Source organism: Pan paniscus, chromosome 17 (genome assembly GCF_029289425.2).
Source record: "Pan paniscus chromosome 17, NHGRI_mPanPan1-v2.0_pri, whole genome shotgun sequence".
Classification (NCBI taxonomy): domain Eukaryota; kingdom Metazoa; phylum Chordata; class Mammalia; order Primates; family Hominidae; genus Pan; species Pan paniscus.
The window spans coordinates 31912164-31934481 of record NC_073266.2 but is presented as its reverse complement, the minus strand read 5'-3'; the positions used below and the strand labels follow the sequence as shown (position 1 = coordinate 31934481).

General features: G+C 39.4%; 1 protein-coding gene across 1 annotated transcript in view; it reads left to right on the top strand.

The window, feature by feature from the left end:
• The first annotated feature begins 921 nt into the window (after window positions 1-921).
• LOC117976769 (putative uncharacterized protein encoded by LINC01387) overlaps window positions 922-22318 on the top strand; it is an 80466-nt gene continuing 59069 nt past the window's right edge. Inside the window, exons 1-2 of the mRNA XM_057300425.2 lie at window positions 922-1116; window positions 3143-3230. Coding sequence (XP_057156408.1) covers window positions 1008-1116; window positions 3143-3230 — 197 coding nt within the window. The 5' untranslated portion in view covers window positions 922-1007. The remainder of the gene's footprint in view (window positions 1117-3142; window positions 3231-22318) is intronic.

Sequence of the window (22318 nt, the reverse complement as noted above, 5' to 3'; positions counted from 1 at the left end):
GAGGCACATGCCACAGTGCAGGGATAAGGTGGCTTTTATTGATTCCAAACAAGGATTATTCTTTCATAGATATTTTCTATGGCCTATACACATGGCAAACAGGTTTTCTAAACCTGAAATGTGCCATATAGTGGTGTGGGATGGAATTTTTAAAACTAACACTAGCCAGAAAAATCTAAGTAATATGGTCCTTTGGTTTGGGTTCCCTCAGAGGCAGATCCTGAGACAAGGATCTGCAAATAGTTTATTTGGGAGATGAACCCAGGAAACACTGGTAGGGGAGTGGGAAAGCGAGACAGGAAAGGGAAAATAAAGCCTGTAAAGTCCCCCAGTCACTGGCAGGCAGCATAGAGCACGCCTCAGAGTTATCCCATTGACGGGTGAGACATTTGGGGTGTGTATCCACCAGCCGTTTATCGGCTTTTGAGGGCTGCTTCTAGAAAGCAGCACTTCTACAAAGCAGCACTTTGGCTTGCTTTGTAAGGGAGATAAGAGCTAAGTGTATTCCTGCCATCAGAAAAAAAAATAATCCCTCAGGCAGAGTCACAGGTGTTCATGGTAAGCAGCCTTGTGGTGTGGAGGTAAGGGGTTGGGGGAGCAGGCAAGGCCCCCACTGCAGGGCTCCATATGACTACTGTGCACAAAATGCAAGTCATTGGCCAGTTGAAGAGACTGCTTCCTGTGGGCTCTTCTCTTCCCCTCACTCACCTTTATTTGTTTTGTGTTTATACAGAACCCCACACCTAGACCATGCCTGGGACTTAGGTGTTCAAACAAAGTTGATGAATACATGAATGAATGAGTTAAATTTTACATAAGCTGAGAAGACTTTGTTTCTTTGGTTCTTCCCTTTCCTTCTATGGATAACTCAGGGATAATACTAGGACTCACTTCAGACTGGTCCAACAGCTACCAGGATGAGTATTTCAAAGCTCTCTGGGTCCTGGGGATGAGCAGTGCCCTCTCATCCTGTAATAATTGTGGACATCACACACTGATGTACAGACATGGTGCCAGCGCCTCCCTTCTTTGGGGTCTTGGAAAACCCGGTGCCACAATGGGATCTAAGTATCCTTGGATCAGTACAGATTCGTGTTTCTCACACCGAAGTTCAGGGTAAGTTATGCTTAGATGTGTATGGGGATTATACCTGGAGCACGCAGAAGAGCTCTTTGGTGGTGACATTCAGGTCTCATCTGAACCTCCACTGAGAACCCACGGTGTGCTGAGCAGTGTTCCAGGTGCCTGTACATTGATTACAGCATTCAACCTGTGAGATTGCACAGGAATTTCCATTCATGGGAAGGAGAACCATTCTCAGGGCTGCTGCTGCTTGCTGGTTGTTTAGAATGAGTTATGAAGACCAACAGGGTCTTAAGATGGGCAGTTGGGAGACATATTTTGACAACGCAGAATTGTCTTCATTGAATGACATCAGGCAGGGCACACCAGCTCCAGCTGGCCATGCTTCTCCACCTCCCACAGTGGGTGGGAGCCCAGTACCTCCCTTACCGAGGCTTCTCGCCTGGACTACAGGCAACTGGGTTTGCATCCTCTGACCTACAGCCTCCAGCAGTGTACATCCCCAGCAGTCTACAGAGTGATGTGTTTTGTTTTGATCAACTCTCTCCATGTAAACACCTCTTGCTTTGCTGGGAGTAAAGTGGAGGGAAACTGGGGGATGAGTGGGAAAAGGGCAAAGTGGTGGGAAAAAGAACCTTGTAGCTCATCATCCTAGCTTGAGGACCAGCCTAAGCACACTATGGGCCCAGATTTCATATTCCTTTTAGGTCTTGCAACTTCCACCCTTCCCCTCCTATCACGCCACACTTACCTAACTCCGAGATACACTTCTCAACCTCTCACTCCTGAAACCCTCCTCTTTGCTCTATCCTAAAATTTAAAACCCAGTCTTTATTTTGCTCCAGATTAAAACCCAGACCAAACTCCCACCCCGAACTCCACCCCCTAAGCAGGAGGCTTCTAATCACAAGAGTGTACTAGGGATATTTGGAAATAAATAAGTAAATACATATATATATACACACACATATGTAAACACACATGTATATATGTGTATATATAGTGTATGTATATTACACATATATATGTATCTATGTGTGTATATATGTGTACAGCCAGTGGAGGGGTGGGGAGTCAGTTCTGGCCCTGTCTTCAGGGAAGGGGAGACTGCATGGGTCAGGAAAGTCTAAGGGACCTCCATCTCTCAGGGGTGGAGTGGGTGCCCTTCTTCTCTGTAGAATAAGAATGCAACTTGTACCTTAGTTTCTGGATTTTAATATATCCTAACTGAAATACAACAAGTTGTGAAGCTGAGAAATTATAGGCAGCTGATGGGCAGTGGCAGGAACTGGGAGATCAACTATATGTTTTGGTTTTGTCTGTTTTTAGTTCAGTTGAATGTGAAGAGGGGTATACGATTAATATAGGGTTAAAGAATTAGAAAAAGGAAATATTTTGTAAGCATTGTCTGAAAGTAGCAGACAGCCACGCAAACCTGTGGTGGTCCGATCCTAAACAGGGAGTGTTATACTTGCCTTCATAATATGGAAGAGTTTACTCAACACTTGAAACTTTCCAACCAGCATGAGTTCATCCCCAAATCTGCTAAAGCAGCATTTCCTTTGGAGGGGCACATAAACCCTAGGATGCTAGCATTAGGAAAGTGAGGGTATTAAAACCCAATCCCCTAAAGACCTGTAGACTACCCTGCATAATTGGGGAAAGTAATCCAAGTGGCACACACGGGTGCCTGAACAAATTACCCAGAAATTCACTGCCTTTTATGCAAACTAATTTAATCTTCTCAGAATTTAGCCTTTTTGGCTAAGCTATGCTTCCCCAGGGGAGAAAAAGTGAATTAAACAGCAGTTTTCACCAGGTACACCAGCCTCCTCACTCCAGGAAAAAGTCTACAGGCTGATCAGCAGAACTAAAGGGATCCATTTTACGTGTTTGGCAAGGGGCTTGGTGTTTGCGTTGGCTTCCCTAAAGCAGCCGTTAGCAGCAGTCAGCTTTATAGAGATGGTTACTGCAGAGAAAAATGACAACTGGTTGCAGGCAGCCACCCACTTTTGAGACCTAGAAGGTTGTTCCTGAAACGCTCATTATGCTTCTCCAGACTCTGGCAGCTCCGGATCACCTGAGGCCCTGAGGAAAGAGTCACTTGAAGTGAAGTGGACCCTGGTGCTACTTGCAATTCCTCCAAGGTGACATCTGCTTTTCTTTTCTTTGTGCACAAAAGAGATCCAGAAATTAGCATTATGCCTTATCATATTCTCCCAGAAATTGACACAAAAATATGAAGTAGCTAAAGGTGGTGAACTGGATTGTGGAAGTTGATAATCGATTCCTTGGTGACCCCAAAAGATGGAGAAACTAAGAAAGGCAGTTGAAAGTCAACTAGTAGCTGAGAAAGAAATGTTGGGCACATAGTTGTTTCAGAAAACATCTGCCCCTATTCCCTATGTGCTTTTAAAAGATATTCATTATTTTTTAGACGGGGTCTTAACTCTGTTGCTCAGGCTGGTCTTGAACTTCTGGGCTCAAGGGATCCTCCCACCTCAGTAGCTGAGATTACAGGTGTGTGCCACTGCAAGCAACTAATTTCTTAAAGATATATAGTGATCTTTGTATTTTTGTATTGTGGTAAAATATACATAACATTAAATTTACCATCTTAACTCTTTTTAAGTGGGTAGTTTAGTAGTGTTAAGTGTATTTACATTGTTGTAAAACAGACCTTCAGAACCTTTTCTTCATGCAAAACTGAAACTCTGTACCCACTAAAGAGCAGCTCACCATTTCCCCATCCCTCAGTACCTGGAACCACCATTCTACTTCCCATGAATTTGACGCTTCCAGGCATTTACCTCATATAAGTATAATCATACCACATTTGTCTTTTTGTGACTGGCTTATTTTGCTTGGCATAATGTCTACGAGGTTCATTCATGCTGTAGCATGTCCGTGCTGTAACATGTGTCAGAACTTCCTTCCTTTTGATGTCTGAATAATATTCCATCAAATGTAGAGACCACAGTTTGACTATCCATTTATCTGTCAATGAACATTTAGGTGTTTTCACCTCTAGGCTGTTGTGAATAATGCTGCAATGATCACAGGAATGCTAATATCTCTTTGAGCACTATCTTCAATTTTTTGGATATATACTCAAAAGTGGGATTTATGGATCATATGATATTTCTATTTTCAGTTTTAGAGGATTTTCCATACTATTTTCTATGGCATTTGCTCCATTTTGCAATCCCACCAACAATGCACAAGGGTTACAATTTTTCCATATCCTCACCAACACTGACTTTCTGTGTTTTAGAATAGTCATCTTAATGGATGTGAGGTGATATCTCGTTGTGGTTTGGATTCAAATTTCTCTGATGATTAATGATATCACATATCTTTTCATATGCTTGTTGGCTATTTGTATGTCATCTTTGGAGAAATGACTATTCAAGTCCTTTGCCTGTTTTTTTAATTCTGGGGTTTTTTTTAAATTGTAAGAATTCTTTATATATAGTGCCTATTAACCACTCATCAAATGTATGATTTGCAAATATTTTCTATGATTTGCAAAGAATTGTAGGTTGCCTTTCACTCTGTTGATTGTATCCTTTGATACACAAACATTTAAGTTTGATATAGTTCCATGTGTCTATTTTTGCTTTTGTTGCCTGTGTTTTTGGTGTCATATCCAAAAAATATTGCCAAATAAAATGCAGAAAATCTTTCCCCCTATATTTCATTCTAGGAGTTTCACAGTTTGGGGTCTTATATATAAGTCTTTAATGCACTTTGTTAATTTTTGTATATGGTATAAAATAAGGGTCAAACTTCATTCTTTTGCATGCATATGTCTAGTTTTCCCAATATCATTTGTTGAAGAGACTGCTTTTTTTCCATTGAGTTGTCTTGACACTCTCATCAAGGATCATTTGACCATATCCATGAGTTTTATTTTCTGGGCTCTCTATTCTGTTCTATTGGTCTATGTATCTGTCTTCATGCTGGTACCATACTGTTTCTGTTACTATAGCTTTGTAATATGTTTTGAAACAGGAAATGTGATTCTTCCAACTTCCTTATTTTTCAGAAATGTTTTTGGCTATTTGGGGGTCCTTGGGATTTCATAAAATTTTAGAATAAAAATTTCTATTTCTGCAAAAAGTGTCATGGAGATTTTGATAGGGATTGTGTTGAATTTACAGATAATTTTGAGTAGCATGAATATATTAACAACTAATGTTAATCTTCCAGTCCATGAGAATGAGATGCTGTCCATTTATTTTTGTTATCTTTAACTTCTTTCAGCAATGTTTTATAGTTTTTACTGTATGAGTTTTTCATCTCCTTGGTGAGGCTTATTCCTAAGTATTTTATTCCTTTTGATGCTATAGTAAATTGAATTGTTTTCTTAATTTCCTTTTCAGATTGTTCATTGTTAGTGTATAAAAATGTATCTGATTTTTGTGTATTGCTTTCGTATTCTGCAACTTTGCTGAATTTGTTTATTAGTTTTAACAGGTTTTTTGTGAAATCTTTTGAGTTTTCTACATATAAGATCATGTCATCTGTGAACATGGCATCAGAGATTATTTTACTTCTTTCATTTCCATTTGGATGACTTTAATGTCTTTTTCTTGCCTAATGCCCTATCTAAGACTTCCGATACTATGTTGAACAGAAGTAGTGGAAAGGGAGGCTGGACATGGTGGCTCACTCCTGTAATCCCAGAGCTTTGGGAGGCTGAGGTGGGAGGATCACTTGAAGTCAGGAGTTTGAGACCAGCCTGGGCAATATGGCATGACCCTATCTCTACCTTAAAAAAAAATAGCTGGGCCCAGTGATGTGCGCCTGCAGCTAGCTATTTGAGAGGCTGAGGCAGAAGGATCACTTGATCCCAGGACCTCAATTACAGTGAACTGTGATTGAACCATTGCAACCCAGCCTGGACAACAGAGTGAGATACTGTCTTAAAAAGAAGAAAGAGGAGGAAGAGGAGGAGGAGGAAGAGGAGGAGGGAGGAGGATGAGGAAGAGAAGGAGAAGAAGAAGGAAGAGGAGGAGGAGGAGGAGAAGGAGGAGGAGGAGAAGAAGAGTGGTGAGAGTGGGCATCTTTGTTGCTAATCTTAGAGGAAATGCTTTCAGTTTTATACCTTAAGTATGATGTTCGCTTTGGGCTTTATCATGTTGAGGTTGTTTTCTTCTAGTCCTAGTTTGTCATGTGTGTGAGTGTGTGTGTGTGTTTGTGTGTGTGTTTCATGAGTGTGCTCTGGAATTGAATTTACTAGTTTTTTTGGAATATTTTTGCATCAATATTCGTCAGATATATTGGCCTGTAGTTTTCTTCCCTTGTAATGTCTTTGTCTGATGTTGATATAAGGATAACACTGGCCTCATAGAATGAGCTTGAAAGTGGTCCCTGCTTTTCAATATTTTAGAAGAGTTTGTGGAAGATTGGTGTTAATTCTTCTTTTATTTTTAGTTTTTACTTTTTGAGACAAGGTCTTACTCTGCCACCCAGGCTGAAATGCAGTGGTGCAATCATGGCTTACTGCAGCCTCAACCTCCCATGTTTAAGTGATCCTCCTACCTCAGCCTCCCACAGAGCTGGGAGCACAGGCATGTGCTACCACACCCAGCTAATTTTTAATTTTTTGTAGAGATAGAGTCACTCTATGTTGCCCAGGCTGGTCTCAAACTCCTGGGCTCAAGTAATTCCCCCGCCTTAGCCTCCCAAAGTGCTGAGATTATAGGTGTGAACCACTATGCTCAGCCTAATTTTAAATGTTTAGTGGAGTGTTCTGCAAAGTATTCTGGTCCTGGGCTTTTGTTTGTTGGGAGGGTTTTGATGACTGATTCAGTCTCCTTTCTAGTTACTAGTTTGTTCAGATTATGTTTCTTCCTGATTCACTCTTGGTAGGTTCTGTGTTTCGAGAAATTTACTCATTTCTTCTAGGTTAGACAATTTGTTGATGCACAATTGATCATAATACTCTCTTGTAATTCCTTTTTATGTTGGTAGCATTACCTGTAATATCCCATATTTTATTTCTGATTTTAATTTTCTCTTTTTCCCCTCGCAATTTAGCTAAAGATTTGTCAATTTTGTTGATCTTTTCAAAAAAAACAACTTTAGTTTGATTGATTTTTAAATTGTTTTCCTATTGTCAATTTTATTTACCTCTGCTTTAATCTTTATTATTTCCTTCTTTCTGTTAGCTTTGGTTTTAGTAAGTTCTTCTTTTCTAGATTCTTGAAGTGTAAAGTTAGGTTTGATTTAAGACCTTTTTAATTTTTTGATATAGGTGTTTACAGCTATAAATGCCCCTCTTAGCACTGCTTTTGCTGTATTTCCTAAGTTGTATTGTGTTGTGTTTTTGTTTTCATTTGTCTCAAGGTATTTGCTAATCCATCTTGTTACTTCTTTTTTGAACCATTGGTTGTTTAAGAGCATGTTTAAAATTCCACGTATTTGAGGATTTTTCTAATTTTCTTTGTGCTTTTGATTTCTAGTTTTATTCCATTAAGATCAGAAAATAATTTTTTTTCTTATTTTTCCTGGATTTATTTTTTTCTTTTGTATTTTATTATACTTTAAGTTCTGGGGTACCTGTGCAGAACGTGCAGTTTTGTTACATAGGTATACAAATGCCATGGTGGTTTGATGCACCCATCAACCTGTTACCTACATTAGATATTTCTCCTATTGCTATCCCTTCTCTAGCCCCCCACCCCCTGACAGGCCACTGTATGTGATGATCCCCTCCCTGTGTCCATGTGTTCTCATTGTTCAACTCGCACTTATCAGTAAGAACATGCGGTGTTTGATTTTCTGTTCTTGTGTTAGTTTACTGAGAATGATGGTTTCCAGCTTCATCTACGTCCCTACGAAGGACATGAATTCATCCTTTTTTATGGCTGCATGGTATTTGATGGTGTATATGTGACACATTTTCTTTATCCAGTCTGTCACTGATGGACATTTGGGTTGGTTCCAGGTCTTTGCTATTGTGAATAGTGCCACAATAAACATACAGGTGCATATGTCTTTATAGTAGAATGATTTATAATGCTTTGAGTATATACTCAGGAATGGGATTGCTGGGTCAAATGGTATTTCTAGTTCTAGATCCTTGAGGAATTGCCACACTGTCTTCCACAATGGTTGAACTAATTTACACTCCCACCAACAGTGTAAAAGCATTCTTATTTCTCCACATCCTCTCCAGCATCTGTTGTTTGCTGACTTTTTAATGATCACCATTCTAACTGGTGTTAAGATGGTATCTCATTGTGGTTTTGATTTGCATTTCTCTAATATCCAGTGATGATGAGCATTTTTTCATATGTTTGTTGGCTGCATAAATGTCTTCTTTTGAGAAGTGTCTTCTTATATTCTTTGCCCACTTTTTGATGGGATTATTTGTTTTTTTCTTGTAAATTTGTTTAAGTTCTTTGTAGATTCTGGATATTAGCCCTTTGTCAGATGGATATATTGCAAAGATTTTCTCCCGTTCTATAGGTTGCCTGTTCACTCTGATGATAGTTTCTTTTGCTGTGCAGAAGATCTTTAGTTTAATTAGATCCCATTTGTCAATTTTGGCTTTTGTTGCCATTGCTTTTGGTGTTTTGGACATGAAGTCCTTGCCCATGCCTATGTCCTGAATGGTATTTCCTAGGTTTTCTTCTAGGGTTTTTATGGCTTTAGGTCTTACATTTAAGTCTTTCATCCACCTTGAGTTCATTTTTGTATAAGGTATAAGGAAGGGACCCAGTTTCAGTTTTCTGCATACGGCTAGCCAGTTTTCCCAACATCATTTATTAAATAGGGGATCCTTTCCCCATTGCTTGTTTGTGTAAGGTTTGTCAAAGATCAGATGGTTGTAGATGTGTGGTGTTATTGCTGAGGCCTTTGTTCTGTTCTACTGGTCTATATATCTGTTTTAGTACCAGTACCATGCTGTTTTGGTTACTGTAGCCTTGTAGTATAGTTTGAAGTCAGGTAGTGTGATGCCTCCAGCTTTGTTCTTTTTGCTGAGGATTGTCTTGGCTATGCGGACTCTTTTTTGCTTCCATATGAAGTTAAAAGTAGTTGCAGAAAAGACATTTTATATAATGTCAACTTTCTTGACTTTGTTAAGATATGTGGGCTATTTTGGAGAATGTTTTCTGTATACTTGAGAAGAATGTATATTCTGCTGTTATTGAGTGAAATATTCTGTATACGTCTTGTCAGGTCAATTGGTCTATAGTGTTATTTAATTCCTTTATTTCCTCATTGATCTTCTGTCTGGTTGTTCTATTCATTACTGAAAGAGGAGGTCCTGAAATCTCCTACTATTATGTTGCTGTCTATTTCTCTCTTTGATTCTGTCAAAATTCCTTTCATATGTTTGTGGCTTTGATTTGCTGCACAAATATTTATAATTGTTATATCTTCTTAGTGAATTGACCCTTTTATCATTATATAGTGTCTTTCACTGTCTTTTGTAATTGTTTTTGACTTAAAGTCTATTTTGTCTGATGTTAGTATGGCCACTCCTGCTCTCTTTTGGTTGCCACTGGCATGGAATATCTTTTTCCGTTCTTTCACTTCCAACCCTGTGTCGTCTTTAGATGTAAGTGGCTCTTATAGACAGCATATGGTTGGATCCTGTGACTTTTTTATCCATTCGATGACGGTCTTTTTATTGGGGAGTTGAGTCCATTTACTTTAAAGTAATTACTGATAGGGAAGGACTTACTATTGCCATTTTGTTCATTCTTTTCTGTATGTCTTGTAGCTTTTCTCTTCCTCCTTTCCTCTCTTCCTGCCTCCTTTGTGTTTCATTAAATTTTTTTGTAATGGCATGCTTTGACTTACTTTTAATTTCATTTTCTGTATTTTTACAGATTTTTTGTAGCTACCATTGCAATTACATAAAACAAAAAAGTTATAGCATTTTATTAAATGTTATAAAATGCTTTTAAACTTAACAGCACACTATTTTATTTTATTTTTTTCTGACTACAAAGACAAAGAAAACAGCATACTATGTTAAACAGATAATAACCTAACTCCAATCACATACATGCTTTACAAAGCATACAATATGCTTTACAGTATGTGTATAAATATCTTTATACAACACTTAATAAAGTGCTAAATCACATACTATAAAATCGCCATTATTATTGATGCCACAGATATTTGTGTTGTATAAAGATATTTATGCAATAGATGTAGTTTTTAAAATATTTTCATCATTTAAATTCTGTGTACCAAATTAACAATAATATAAGTTATTATATTTATCCATGTCTTTACTCTTGCTTGAGAACCTTATATTTTCTTATGACTCTGTGTTGCTGTCTAAATCCTTTTGTTTCTACTTGAAAGACTCTAGTTAGTGTTTCTTGTAGAGAAGGTCTAGTGGTAATAAACTCCTTTAGGTTTTATTTATCTGGGAAAGCCTTTCATTTTCAAAGGACAATTTTGCCAGATGCAGTATTGTTGTTTGACAAGTTCCCTCTGGCCCCAGCACTTTGAATATGTCATCCTACTTCCTTTGGCCTGCAGAGTTTCTGCTGGGAAATCTGCTGATAATCTTATGAAAGCTCCTTTTGTATGTGATAAGTTGCCTTCCTCTTGCTGCTTTCAGGAGTCTCTCTTTGTCTTTGATTTTAGACAGTTTGGCTACAATGTATCTCAGTGCAGTTTTCTTTAGGTTTATCCCAAAGCTAGTTAGAGCTTTTTGAATTTATTTCTTTCTTCAAATTTGGAAAGTTTGGAGCCATTATTTCTTTAATAAGTTCTATGCTCCTTTCTCTCTCTCTCTCTCTCTCTCTCTCTCTCTCTCCTTAGATTTCTATAATGTATGTGTTGGGCCCACTTGATTGTGTCCCTTATGTCACTTTTCTTCATTCTTTTTTCTTTTTGTTCCTTTGACTGGATGATTTCAAATGACCTGCCTTCAAATTCACTAATTTTTTTCTTCTATCTGATCAAGTCTACTGTTGAACCCCTTTAGTGAATTTTTTTAGTCAGATATTTTTGGGTTTTTTTTTTCAAATAACTGTCTTTTAAAGGAAGAATAAAAACTCGATTGGTTTTTTTTTTATATAGTTTACATCTCTTTGTTGATTTTCTCCTTTGGCTCATGCATAGTTTTCCTGATTTCTTTTTAATTGTGTATATATGTTCTCTTTTTCTAAAGCTCATTGGTCATCTTTATGACTGTTATTTTAAATTCTTTGTCAGGGAGTTCATAGATTTGCAGTTCTTTTGGATCAGTTTTGACAGATTCATTTTGTTTTGTTGATTAGGTTGTGTTTTCTTTTTTCATTTTTATGCCTTATAATCTGTTGAAATTTGGGCATTTGAAAAATCAACCACATCTCCCGGTCTTTACATACTGGCTTCATGCAGGGAAGGCTTTCACCCGTCAGCCCAGCTAGAGGTTCTAGGACCTCTCAAACCTTTTTTGATCTCTTGCTTCCCCTGCTGTCCACCTGTGGAACTGCAACTCTAATGTACAGCTTGCCTCTTTTCAAGCATCTTCCAACTCTATCATTGGTTCCTTTAGTGCTCCAAGTCAGGAGAGACAGAAGCCAGTTTCTCAGGCAGCCCCCAGACAATCCAGAATGTTAGAAACATGGTCTACTCTTTTATTTTTATTCTGAGGGAGGAACCTTAGTATGGAGGTTTTCCTCTTGGTTGTCCTGTGCTATGCTGTGTAGAGGGAGAGGCACTGATGGGCACACATGAAATGCATGGCACACATGCATTTTTCTATTTGCTGGAATCTCTTCTTGGTTTTACCTTGGCCTGCATGCTGTAGCTTCTCAACGGGTCTCTAGAGTTCTCACAAAGGTATTCTAGTCCATACATTGCTATTAGTTCCATGTCTCTGTGGCAGAAGGAGGGCCTGGAGCTTTCTAGTCCATCTTGCTGATGTCACGCCTGGATATTTTTTTCAGTTCGGCATTTTAGCTGCAATAGATTCTCCTTATGAAAACCGTTTCTTCTTTTGTTGTGGAAAAGATGTCTGAAGAACTTCTCTGCTAGTCCCACCTACTCTAATAATAGATGGAGGAAGCATGGAGCTACTGAGCCTCGAAGGCTCCCTACCCAACCGTGTCCCTTTCTTCCTTGAGTCACTCATGCTACCTAAAACCACCACTATTATTTCCATACACAATATGAATGGGAGAAGAAACAATTAAATTATTAGAACTCATCACCAGCTAAGTAAGAGGTGAGGTATGTATTTTCTCTCTCTCCCTCTCAATTACTGTAGGTATTACTTACAAAATAAACCTGTTTTCCAGCTATATAGACTCTCATTAACAAAACACGTAACACATTATTTTCCTTGCCCTTCCCACTGGAAGACAGTACAGCCCTGCCTTTCTTCCATGCTCCTTTGAATCGGAACAGTTAATAGCATTTTTGGGGTTTCAGGTGTGTGAAATGGGCTGCCTTGAAACTCCTCCATAGACTCTTGCTTTAAATGAGTGGATTATGGTGGAGACAGAGGGTCTAAAGTCTGCGTGTGAGCTTTTGATCTCACCTCAGAAGGGTTTTAAGCCAGGTCGTTGGAGCAGGACCCAGAGAGGAGGCTAAGTATGTGGTCCCAGGAGGGATGGAGATCTGGGCCTCACCCACAGACCACCTGGTGGGGAGATGCTGGTGTGGAGATCTCTGGCAGCCTGGCACTGACCACAGAGGTCCAGGGATGCTCTCCCTGAGGGCACATGGTCAGCATCACCAGTTCTTGCTCTGATGAACTACAAGGGGCCAGAGGAGAGGCTTTTCAGCACTGAGCAGGATTGTTGAGTAACTGCCATTTTCTTGGGCCATCTGAGTTCCCTGTCCTGGCCACATAGGAGTGGAAAGGGAGTCACAAAAACATGATGGATATTCCACTTTCTCTCACCTTGGCAAGCTAATCATAATTTAACGTAGAAAAATTAATTATGTACTATTTATTACTCCTCAAGAACTGTGGGACAAAATACATGCTTTTATAAATGGAGCTATAAATTGACTTTTTACTTAGTACTGTACTAGGATTATCACTTTGTAACATTAAATATTCTTCTAGAACATGATTTTTAATGACTACATAGTATTTTATGGATGATCTGTCTTTTGAAGGAATAATTTGATTATGCCATTTAAGTGTGGGGTGGAGAAGAGAGCTTTCTGGCTCTAGGAAGGGAGCTACATGGGCATTAGCTCAGAGAACCCATCAAAGGACTGTCCTCAGTGCCACGTGTGAGCCCAGGTTCATCTAGGTTCTTAGCTCAAGCTGTGTTTTATTATACCAGAGACTTTTTGACCACAACTTACATTGAAAAATACATTTCTATGGCTACCTAGTGATTTTTAAACTAAATTTGTTGAAATTTTGCCTGACAGTGCTAAGGGAAGAGGAGTGTAAAGTGAGTGCACGTGTTAAAGTTTATATTGCGTTTCCAGGGAGGGCCTCACAGAGATGGTGGATTTGAGTCAAGACCTGGTAGAAATTAAGGAGTGAGCCAGGCACCTGTTTAGGGGAGAGGCTTCCAGGCATGGGAGTAGAAAATGCAGAACTTCTGCAAGGGGAGCATGCCTCGTGGGTTTGAGGAACAGGGAGAAAGTCAGCGTGGCCAGAGATGGTAGCATAGAATGACAGCAGTGGACAATAAGGTCAGAGTCAGGAGCAGGTTGTATAGGGCCTTGTAGGCTACTGCAAAGATACTGGCTTTAACTCTGAATGACATGGGAGTTAGTAGAGGGTTTTATTTATTTATTTTGAGATGGAGTCTCGCTCTGTCGCCCAGGCTGGAGTGCAGTGGTGCAATCTTGGCTCACTGCAACCTCCGCCTCCCAGGGTCAAGTGATTCTCCTGCCTCAGCCTCCCGAGTAGCTGGGATTACAGGCCTGCGCCACCATGCTGGCTAATTTTTTTGTATTTTTAGTAGAGATGGGGTTTCACCATGTTGGCCAGGCTGGTCTTGAACTCCTGACCTCATGATCCGCATGCCTTGGCCTCCCAAAGTACTGGGATTACAGGCGTGAGCCACCACACCTGGCCTTAGTAGAGGGTTTTAATCAAAGGAATGAGATGTTTTAACCATTATGTTGAGAATATAGTATAGAAGGGAATGTGGGTAGTGGGTGAGGATGCAAGTAGGGAGACCAGTTAGGAGCCTAGTTCTATAATACGGTGGAGACAGAAGGCAGCTTGGACCATCATGGGAACAATGGAAGGGATGAGAGGAGGTACTTCAAAGAGGAGAGAGTGAACCACCATCTTCAGTACTGCTGATCAGCCGAGCAAGATGAGGGCTGAGAATTCACCATTGAATTTTGAATTTAGAAATGTAGACATCATTGCTGACTTTGACGATAGCAATTTTGCTGGAATAATGGGCTGGAAACCCTAAGGGAAAGACAGTTAAGACAGAATGGAAGGAGAGAAATGAGAAAATGTCGTACCACTTTCAGGGAATTTGCTTCAAAACGAAGGAAAGAATTGAAGCAGTAACTAGGGGGATTAGTGGGATCAGGAAAGGTTTTATTTTGTTTTAAAGTGAAATGATTGTTGGCCAGGTGTGGTGGCTCATGCCTGTAATCCTAGCACTTTGGGAGGCCAAGGCAGATGGATCACCTGTCAGGAGTTTGAGACCAGCCTGGCCAACATGGAGAAACCCTGTCTTTACTAAAAATACAAAAACTAGCTGGGTGTGGTGGCACACACCTGCAGTCCCAGCTACTTGGGAGGCTGAGGCAGGAGAATCACTTGAATGCGGGAGACAGAGGTTGCAGTGAGCCGAGATCACGTCACTGCACTCCAGCCTGGGCGACAGAGCAAGACTCCATCTCAAAAAAAAAAAAAAAAAAAAGATTGCATGTTTCTGTGTATAACAATGGGAAGATTCAGTAGAGAGAGAGAAACAGATGATACAGGAGATTATATATTAAGGAAAAAATTTTCCTGAAACATTACCTTTGGCCATGCCATGCTATGCGTTCCGATGCTTTCAATCCTTTTTCAGTCCTTCCATTCTATTGCATTCTATGCTGGTCATGCCATACTACACTGATTTCACAACTCGAGATTTGAAAAAAGCACTGTACCCATCTTGCTGCTTAATTTAAGTTCCCTCCTCTTCCTTAGAATAGTCTTTCTTACCATGGAGGAAGCCTTTGCCCAGAAAAGTCAGGGCAGGATGCTTTACAGACACTTGGGAAACTCAAGAATAGTTTCTTTTACAGCCTGACTGTGCTGACAGCCTGAAGCTCAGGAGCTGTCCAATTTGATTGTTTAAATAGGACTTTTCAGCTAACACTGCCTCCACTGACTCCATTTGTCCAAAGCCGGCCATATACATAGGCACTAGCCACACCTAAAAGACCAAGAAAACAAATAAGAATTGATTAAATATTCATCTGCCTGATAATAGTGTTTGTTTTGTGCAGCTTTAGTGTTTGTTTTTGCCTCCCTAATATGAATCTTGGGCATTTTAACACACTAAATTGCTATTTCAAGATGAGTGGTAGGGTGAAGCTTTTTTCCTAAGGGAACGAGATTTTCTTGATTTTATATGTGTGAGAATGTTAAATTAATTGTTCCTAATGGTAAAACAATAAAGGATAATGCATGCATAAAAACTATAAAATAACAGATACGTTAACAATTAAAAGCATTTTTAGAGTATAGCCTTCTCATGTACACACACACACACACCCCAACCAAATTATTTCGTAATTGAAGCCTAGCACTCAACAAATACTCACTAAATACATGACGCAATGAATGAATGAATGAATGCGTTACTTACCTCATGAAAGTATAACATTTGACTTAACTTGTTCAGCTTAGGTTTTCTTTATTGTCTCCCCCCACCCCGAATCTATATAGAGAAAAGAATATTGACAAATCTCAAATGGGCTGTGATGTGAATACATATTATAAAAATTACTATGAACTTTAAAGAAGAAGGTGTTTTTAGAATGATAATACCCTTTTGCTATGTTTTTGCTTCGCCCCAAACCATCCAGTAAGGTGGCTAGTGATAAGAGCAATATTCATAAATTCTTATCTTAGATAAGAAATAAAACATTCTTATTTAAATGGAATTGAATTTGAAAATGCAAAGATGTTGAACTTGAGTAAACTGGGTTATTCAAATTTATATCAACACTGTAATCTTTTTTAGTGTGTGTGATGGAGTCTCACTCTGTCACTCAGGCTGGAGTGCCATATTGCGATCTTGGCTCACTGCAACCTCTGCCTCCTGGGTTCAAGCAATTCCCCCTGCCTCAGCCTCCCAAGCAGCTGGGATTATAGGAGCCCACCACCACGCCTGGCTAATTTTTGTATTTTTTAGTAGAGACAGGCTTTTGCCATGTTGGACAGGCTGGTCTTGAACTTCCGTCCTCAGGTGATCCACCCACCTCGGCCTCCCAAAGTGCTGTGATTACAAGCATGAGCCGCCGTGCCTGACCAACACTACCATCTTTGATTTCATTCCTCCTCAGGTTGAGACATCAAGATGACATTGCTTCAGAACAGAAAACCAAGTATACAAATAAGCACCAAAAAGTTTTACTTCCTGTGAGAATGCAAATATGCGAAGGACTCCTAAGTTTGGACTTCCAGATTGCAGATTGGACTTCCTTCTCGTGTGTAAGGAGGGCTTGAGCTGATGCCACTGGGCCACCCTTGGTCGCATACCTTGAATTAATTTTCCAAGGAGTGATGTGTTTACAATGGCCTGTCTTGCCCAGTTGCACTTGGGACAAAACCCACAGATTTCTGACATGACCTGAGTAAGAAGTCCAGCCTATGGACACTGGGTTGAGTAAAATAAAAGGATCAAAGTCGGCATCAAATGCACTCATTAAGCTCCATGAGCACCAGCCTGTCATCAGCTAAGTTAATTTGGGAGACACTAGTCTAATTGTCACCTACACATATAGGCCTATGACCTGGGAGAAGGCCAAGCCTTGCGGATGGGAATGCAAGAAGGGAAGCAGGAATAGGAGGGATTCTGGATGGAGATAACTATTATCTTAGTTTATTGGGGCCAAGTGACAACTTTCCAGTTATTGCAAAGAACTGGATAGTGAACAAGGACACACAAAGTCAAAACCACCATGATGTGGACACCAGACCTGTGGAGTGGGAAATACCAGTCTGCACTGGTCACTATTTTACAGGCAAAACTTAATTGCCCCATTCAGGAGAACACCTTTCAAAGGCAAAGTGCCTGACTGAATAACTGGGACTTCAGTTCAGCTTAGCCAAGCATACCCATTCCAAAGCCTTCACAGACCTTTATAAGGATCAGCCAGTTTGGCTTTTGAAGATGAAAATTGCAATTGGAATGAGAATTTTATTTCTTTCATTTGTTACAATGTGCAGGCAACTCCACACATTTCATAGGGTCAGCAGTGATCCCCAAATTAAAATTTTACATCTTTTACTCAATACCAGCAATAGTGGGCATACAAGGAAATGTAATGGAGAAGGAACAGCCTTCAGATGAAGGTGAAGCTTTATTCAAACCTGCCTTGACTGCTTTTAGCAGTGTGACTTTGAACAAGTTATTGCAATTCCTGGTTCTCACTTTTCTCATATGTAAAATAAAGACAGTATCTACCTAGTATGATTGTTGTGAGGAGCGAATAAACCATAAAAACACTAAAACAGCTCATGACTCCTTAATAATGGCAGGGCTGTTGTCATTACCCTGTATTTGTAGTATTTCTTCCTCAAAGCGAGGCCTGGAGACCTTCCCACACCATCAATCTGGATCAGTGAGTCTTAGACCTGGCTGTGAGTGAAAATTGCCTGGAAGCTTTTACAAATACCCCTGACAGGTGCCCACTCCAGAATGATGGAATCAGGATCTTTCCGGGTGGGGCCCACATATTTTGTAAAGCTTCCCAACTGATTCTTATTTGTAGGCAAGATTCAGACCCACTAGTCTAGGTTAATTAGCAATAGTCCCCCCAACACACACAGACACTTATGCCCATTTCTTGAACCTGCTATCCCTAGTCATCTTTGGTATAGAATCATATCCTCTGTGAGGGGAGATAATTTGACCTACTCTCTTCCTATTTAGATGCCTTTTATTTATTTGTCTTGCCTGATTGCTCTGGCTAGGACTTCTAGTACTGTGTTGAATAGGAGTGGTGAGAGTGGGCAACTTTGTCTTGTTCCAGTTGGGGGAACACTTCCAGCTTTTGCCCATTCGGTATGATGTTGGCTATTGGTTTGTCATAGATGGCTTTTATTATTTTGAGGTGTATTCCTTCAATGCCTAGCTTGTTTTTTAATAAACTAGGGTATTGAACTAGGGCTTTTAACATGAAGAGATGTTGAATTTTAATCAAAAGCCTTTTCCATTTATTAAGTTATTGATTTGCATATGTTGAATCAACATTGCATCTCAGGAATAAAACCTACTTGATCATGGTGGATTCGCTTTTTAACGTGCTGCTGCATTCAGGAGAGGATTTTGGCATCTTTGTTCATCAGAGATATTGGCCTGAAGTTTTCTTTATTCATTATGTCTCTGCCAGGTTTTGGTATCAGAATGATGCTGGCCTCATAGAATGAGTTAGGGAAAAGTCCTTCCTCCTTGCTTTTTTGGAATAATTTTAGTAGGATTGGTACTAGCTCCTTTTTATATATCTGGTAGAATTTGGCTGTAAATCCCTCTGGTCCAGGGCCCTTTCTAGTTGGAAGGCTTTTTATTACTGATTCCATTTCAGAGCTCAGTATTGGTCTGTTCAGGATTTCAACTTATTCCTGGTTCAATCTTGAGAGGTTTTATGTTTCCAGGAATTTATCAATTTCTTGTAGGTTTTCTAGTTTGTGCATAGAGGTGCATAGAAGTGTTCATAATAGTCTCTGAGCATTTTTTGTACTTCTGTGGGGTCAGTGATAATGTCACCTTTGTCGTTTCTGATTCAGTCCATTTGGATCTTCTCTTTTTCCTCTATTAATCAAGATAGCAGTCTATCAATCTTATTTATTCTAAAAAAAATCTTTGGTTTCATTGATCTTTTGTATGAATTTTTATGTCTCATTTGCATTCAGTTCAGCTCTGATTTTGGTTATTTCTTTTCTTCTGCTAACTTTGGGGTTGGTTTGGTCTTGTATTTTTTAGCTTCTCTAGATGTGATGTTAGGTTGTTAATTTGAGATCTTTAACTTCTTGATGTAGGCATTTAGCAATATAAACTGTCCTCTAATGCTGATTTAGCTGTGTCCCAGAGATTCTGGTATGCTGTAGTGTTTTTTTTTCTTTCATTCACTTCAAATAATTTTTTTATTTCTGCCTCAATTTTATTATTTATCCAGAAGTCATTCAGGGACAGGTTGCTTAATTTCCATGAAATTGTATAGTTTTTAGAGATCTTCTTGGTACTGATTTCTATTTTTATTGTGCTATGGTCTGAGAGTGTGGTTGGTACAATTTTGGTTTTTTTGAATTTGTTGAGAATAACTTTATGGCTGAGCATGAGGCCAATCTTAGAGTATATGCCATGTGCAGTTAAGAAAAATGTATATTATGTTGTTGGGTGGAATACTCTGTAGATGTATATTAGGTCTGTTTGGTCAAGTGTCAAGTTTAGGTCAAGTGTCGAGTTTAGGTCAAATATCTTTGCTAGTTTTCTGCCTCAATGATCTGTCTAACACTGTCAGTGGGGTGTTGAAGTCTCCCATTATTATTGTGTGGTTATAGAAGTCTTTTCATAGGTCTCTAAGAACTTGTTTTGTGAATCTAAGTACTCCAGTGTTAAGTGCATATATATTTAGGATAGTTAAGTCTCCCTGTGGAACCGAACCCTTTATCAGTATGTAATGTCCTTATTTGTTCTTATTGAATGTTGTTGATTTAAAGTCTGTTTTGTCTGAAGTAAGACTAGCAGCCCTGCTCTTTTTTGTTTTCTGTTTCTTGATAGATCTTTCTCCATTCCTTTACATTGAGCCTATGGGTGTCATTGAATGTGAGATGAGTATCTTGAAGACTAACTGTCCTTAGCTTCTAAAGGACTCTATGTTGCAATACATTTTTTTCTTTTTTTTTGAGACAGGATCTGGTTCTGTCACCAAAGCTGGAGTAGTGGCATGATCATTGCTCACTGTAACCTTGAACTCCTGGGCTCAAGAGAACCTCCTGCCTCAGCCTCCAGATTAGCTAGGACTACAGGTCCTTGCCACCATGCCCAAGTAATTGTTTTTATTTATGTATTTTTTTAGAGATGGGGTCTTACTATGTTGCCCAGGCTGGTCTCAAATTCCTGGCCTTAAGCAATCCTCCCACCTTGGCCTCCCAAAGCAGTAGGATTACAGGTGTGAACCACTGCACCGAGCCTTCCAATGGTCTTTTTATTTTTAGTAATATTAGTTTCTAGAATTCTATAAAACAAGAAAAACAAAATTCAACTTGAAATTCTGAAGTTATCCTTCCTTTCACCTCTTAATGTAAATCTAACATAGGTTCCACTTTTAGCAATTAAAATTCATTTTAGAAGTACCTACACTGCTGAACATTTGATGAGACTAAAAATTATTTTCTAGGCTGGGTGCAGTGGCTCACGCCTGTAATCCCAACACTATGGGAGGCTGAGGTGGGTGGATCACTTGAGCTCAGGAGTTCAAGACCAGTCTAGGCAACATGGTAAACCCCGTCTCTATTAAAAATACAAAATTAGCTGGGCATGGTTGTGCATGCCTGTAATTCCAGCTACTCAGGAGGCTGTGGCACAAGAATCACTTGAACCCAGGAAGTAGAGGCTGCAATGAGCTGAGATTGTACCACTGCATTCCAGTCTGGGTAACAGAGTGAGACCCTGTCTCAAAAAAAAAAAATTCTAATGATGATATTTACATTTTAAAGGCAGGATTTCTTTTAATGTGATTTTAAAATGGAATGTTTACATTTTTATAAAATCATTATTTTGTGTATGCTCATAAAAGATGAAATATTTTAAATGTTTTAAATAATTTGTACATATTTTTAATAGTGGTCTAGCAGTTTATGTACACATGTAACTATATGGAGTAGGTGGGGAGTAGAGAAGGAGAGAATTGGAAAATATATAATTATAAAATATGTCAACCTGTATTTTCATCATAAGGACAAACAATATTACACTATATAGTGTCTTCTTTTCATTTGACTCATCCAGTTCTTATTAGTACATGATATATTTTTATAATTTGAATTTAGAAAAAGAAAAACTGATAAAGACAATTGTATCAAGTTGTGTTTGGAAGCATATAGCAGAAGATATGACAAAAAAATGTCATAAGCAAGTATATTAGTTTCCCAGGGCTGCCATAACAATTTACCATAAATTTGAGGGCTTAAAACAACAGAAATTTATTCTCTTATAGTTCTGGAGGCCACAAATGTGAAATCAATGTGTCTGCAGGGCCATGCTCCCTCTGAAGACTCTACAGGAGAATCCTTCCTTGCCTCTTTCAGTTTCTGGTGGCTTCGGGTGTTTCTTGGCTTGTGGCTGGATCACTCCAATCTCCACCTTCGTCTTCACTTGGTCTTTATTGTCCTTGTGATAGAGGCAGGAGGAAGACAAATGCCTAGGCAGATAGGGAAGGGTCCCTGGTGAAAACCCCACCTTCAAGCCTAAAACAGCCTGAAGGCTGAAAGATCAGACTGCTGGTCCCAGATGAAACCTGCGATCCAGAGGGAGAATGTCTGCCCCAGTTTGCCTGCCCTTTCCCCATTGATTCTTTCTGAATAATGCCTTTTAGCCAATTGAATGTTGCCTTTCCAATACTACCTATGGCTTGCCTGGGCATGCCCACGTGTGCACTGAGGGAATGGGGTGGAACTACCAGGAATCCGCACCTTATGCGGGGAAGAGACTGGCCTCTTCAGCTTTTGTATGGTGACCCTGATATTCAATTAGAGAGGTGGAAACCTGTTGGCAGGACTCCCTCTCTTTGCTGAGAGCTTTGTTTTTGCTTAATAGATTCTGCCCTTTTCACCTTTCAGTGTGTCCACATGCCTAATTTTTCCTGGTTATGAGACAAGAACCCAGATTTAGCTGAACTAAGGAGTAAAAATCCTGCATCACTTGTGTCTTCTCCTCTTCTGTCTCTTATAAGGGTACTTGTCATTGTATTTAGGTTCCACCTAGATAATTCAGGAAGAACTCATCTTGAATTCCTAACTTTATTACATCTCCACAAAAAACCCTTAAAAAAATAAGGTCACATTCATAGGTTCCAGTGTTCAGGATGTGGACTTACCTTCTTGGGG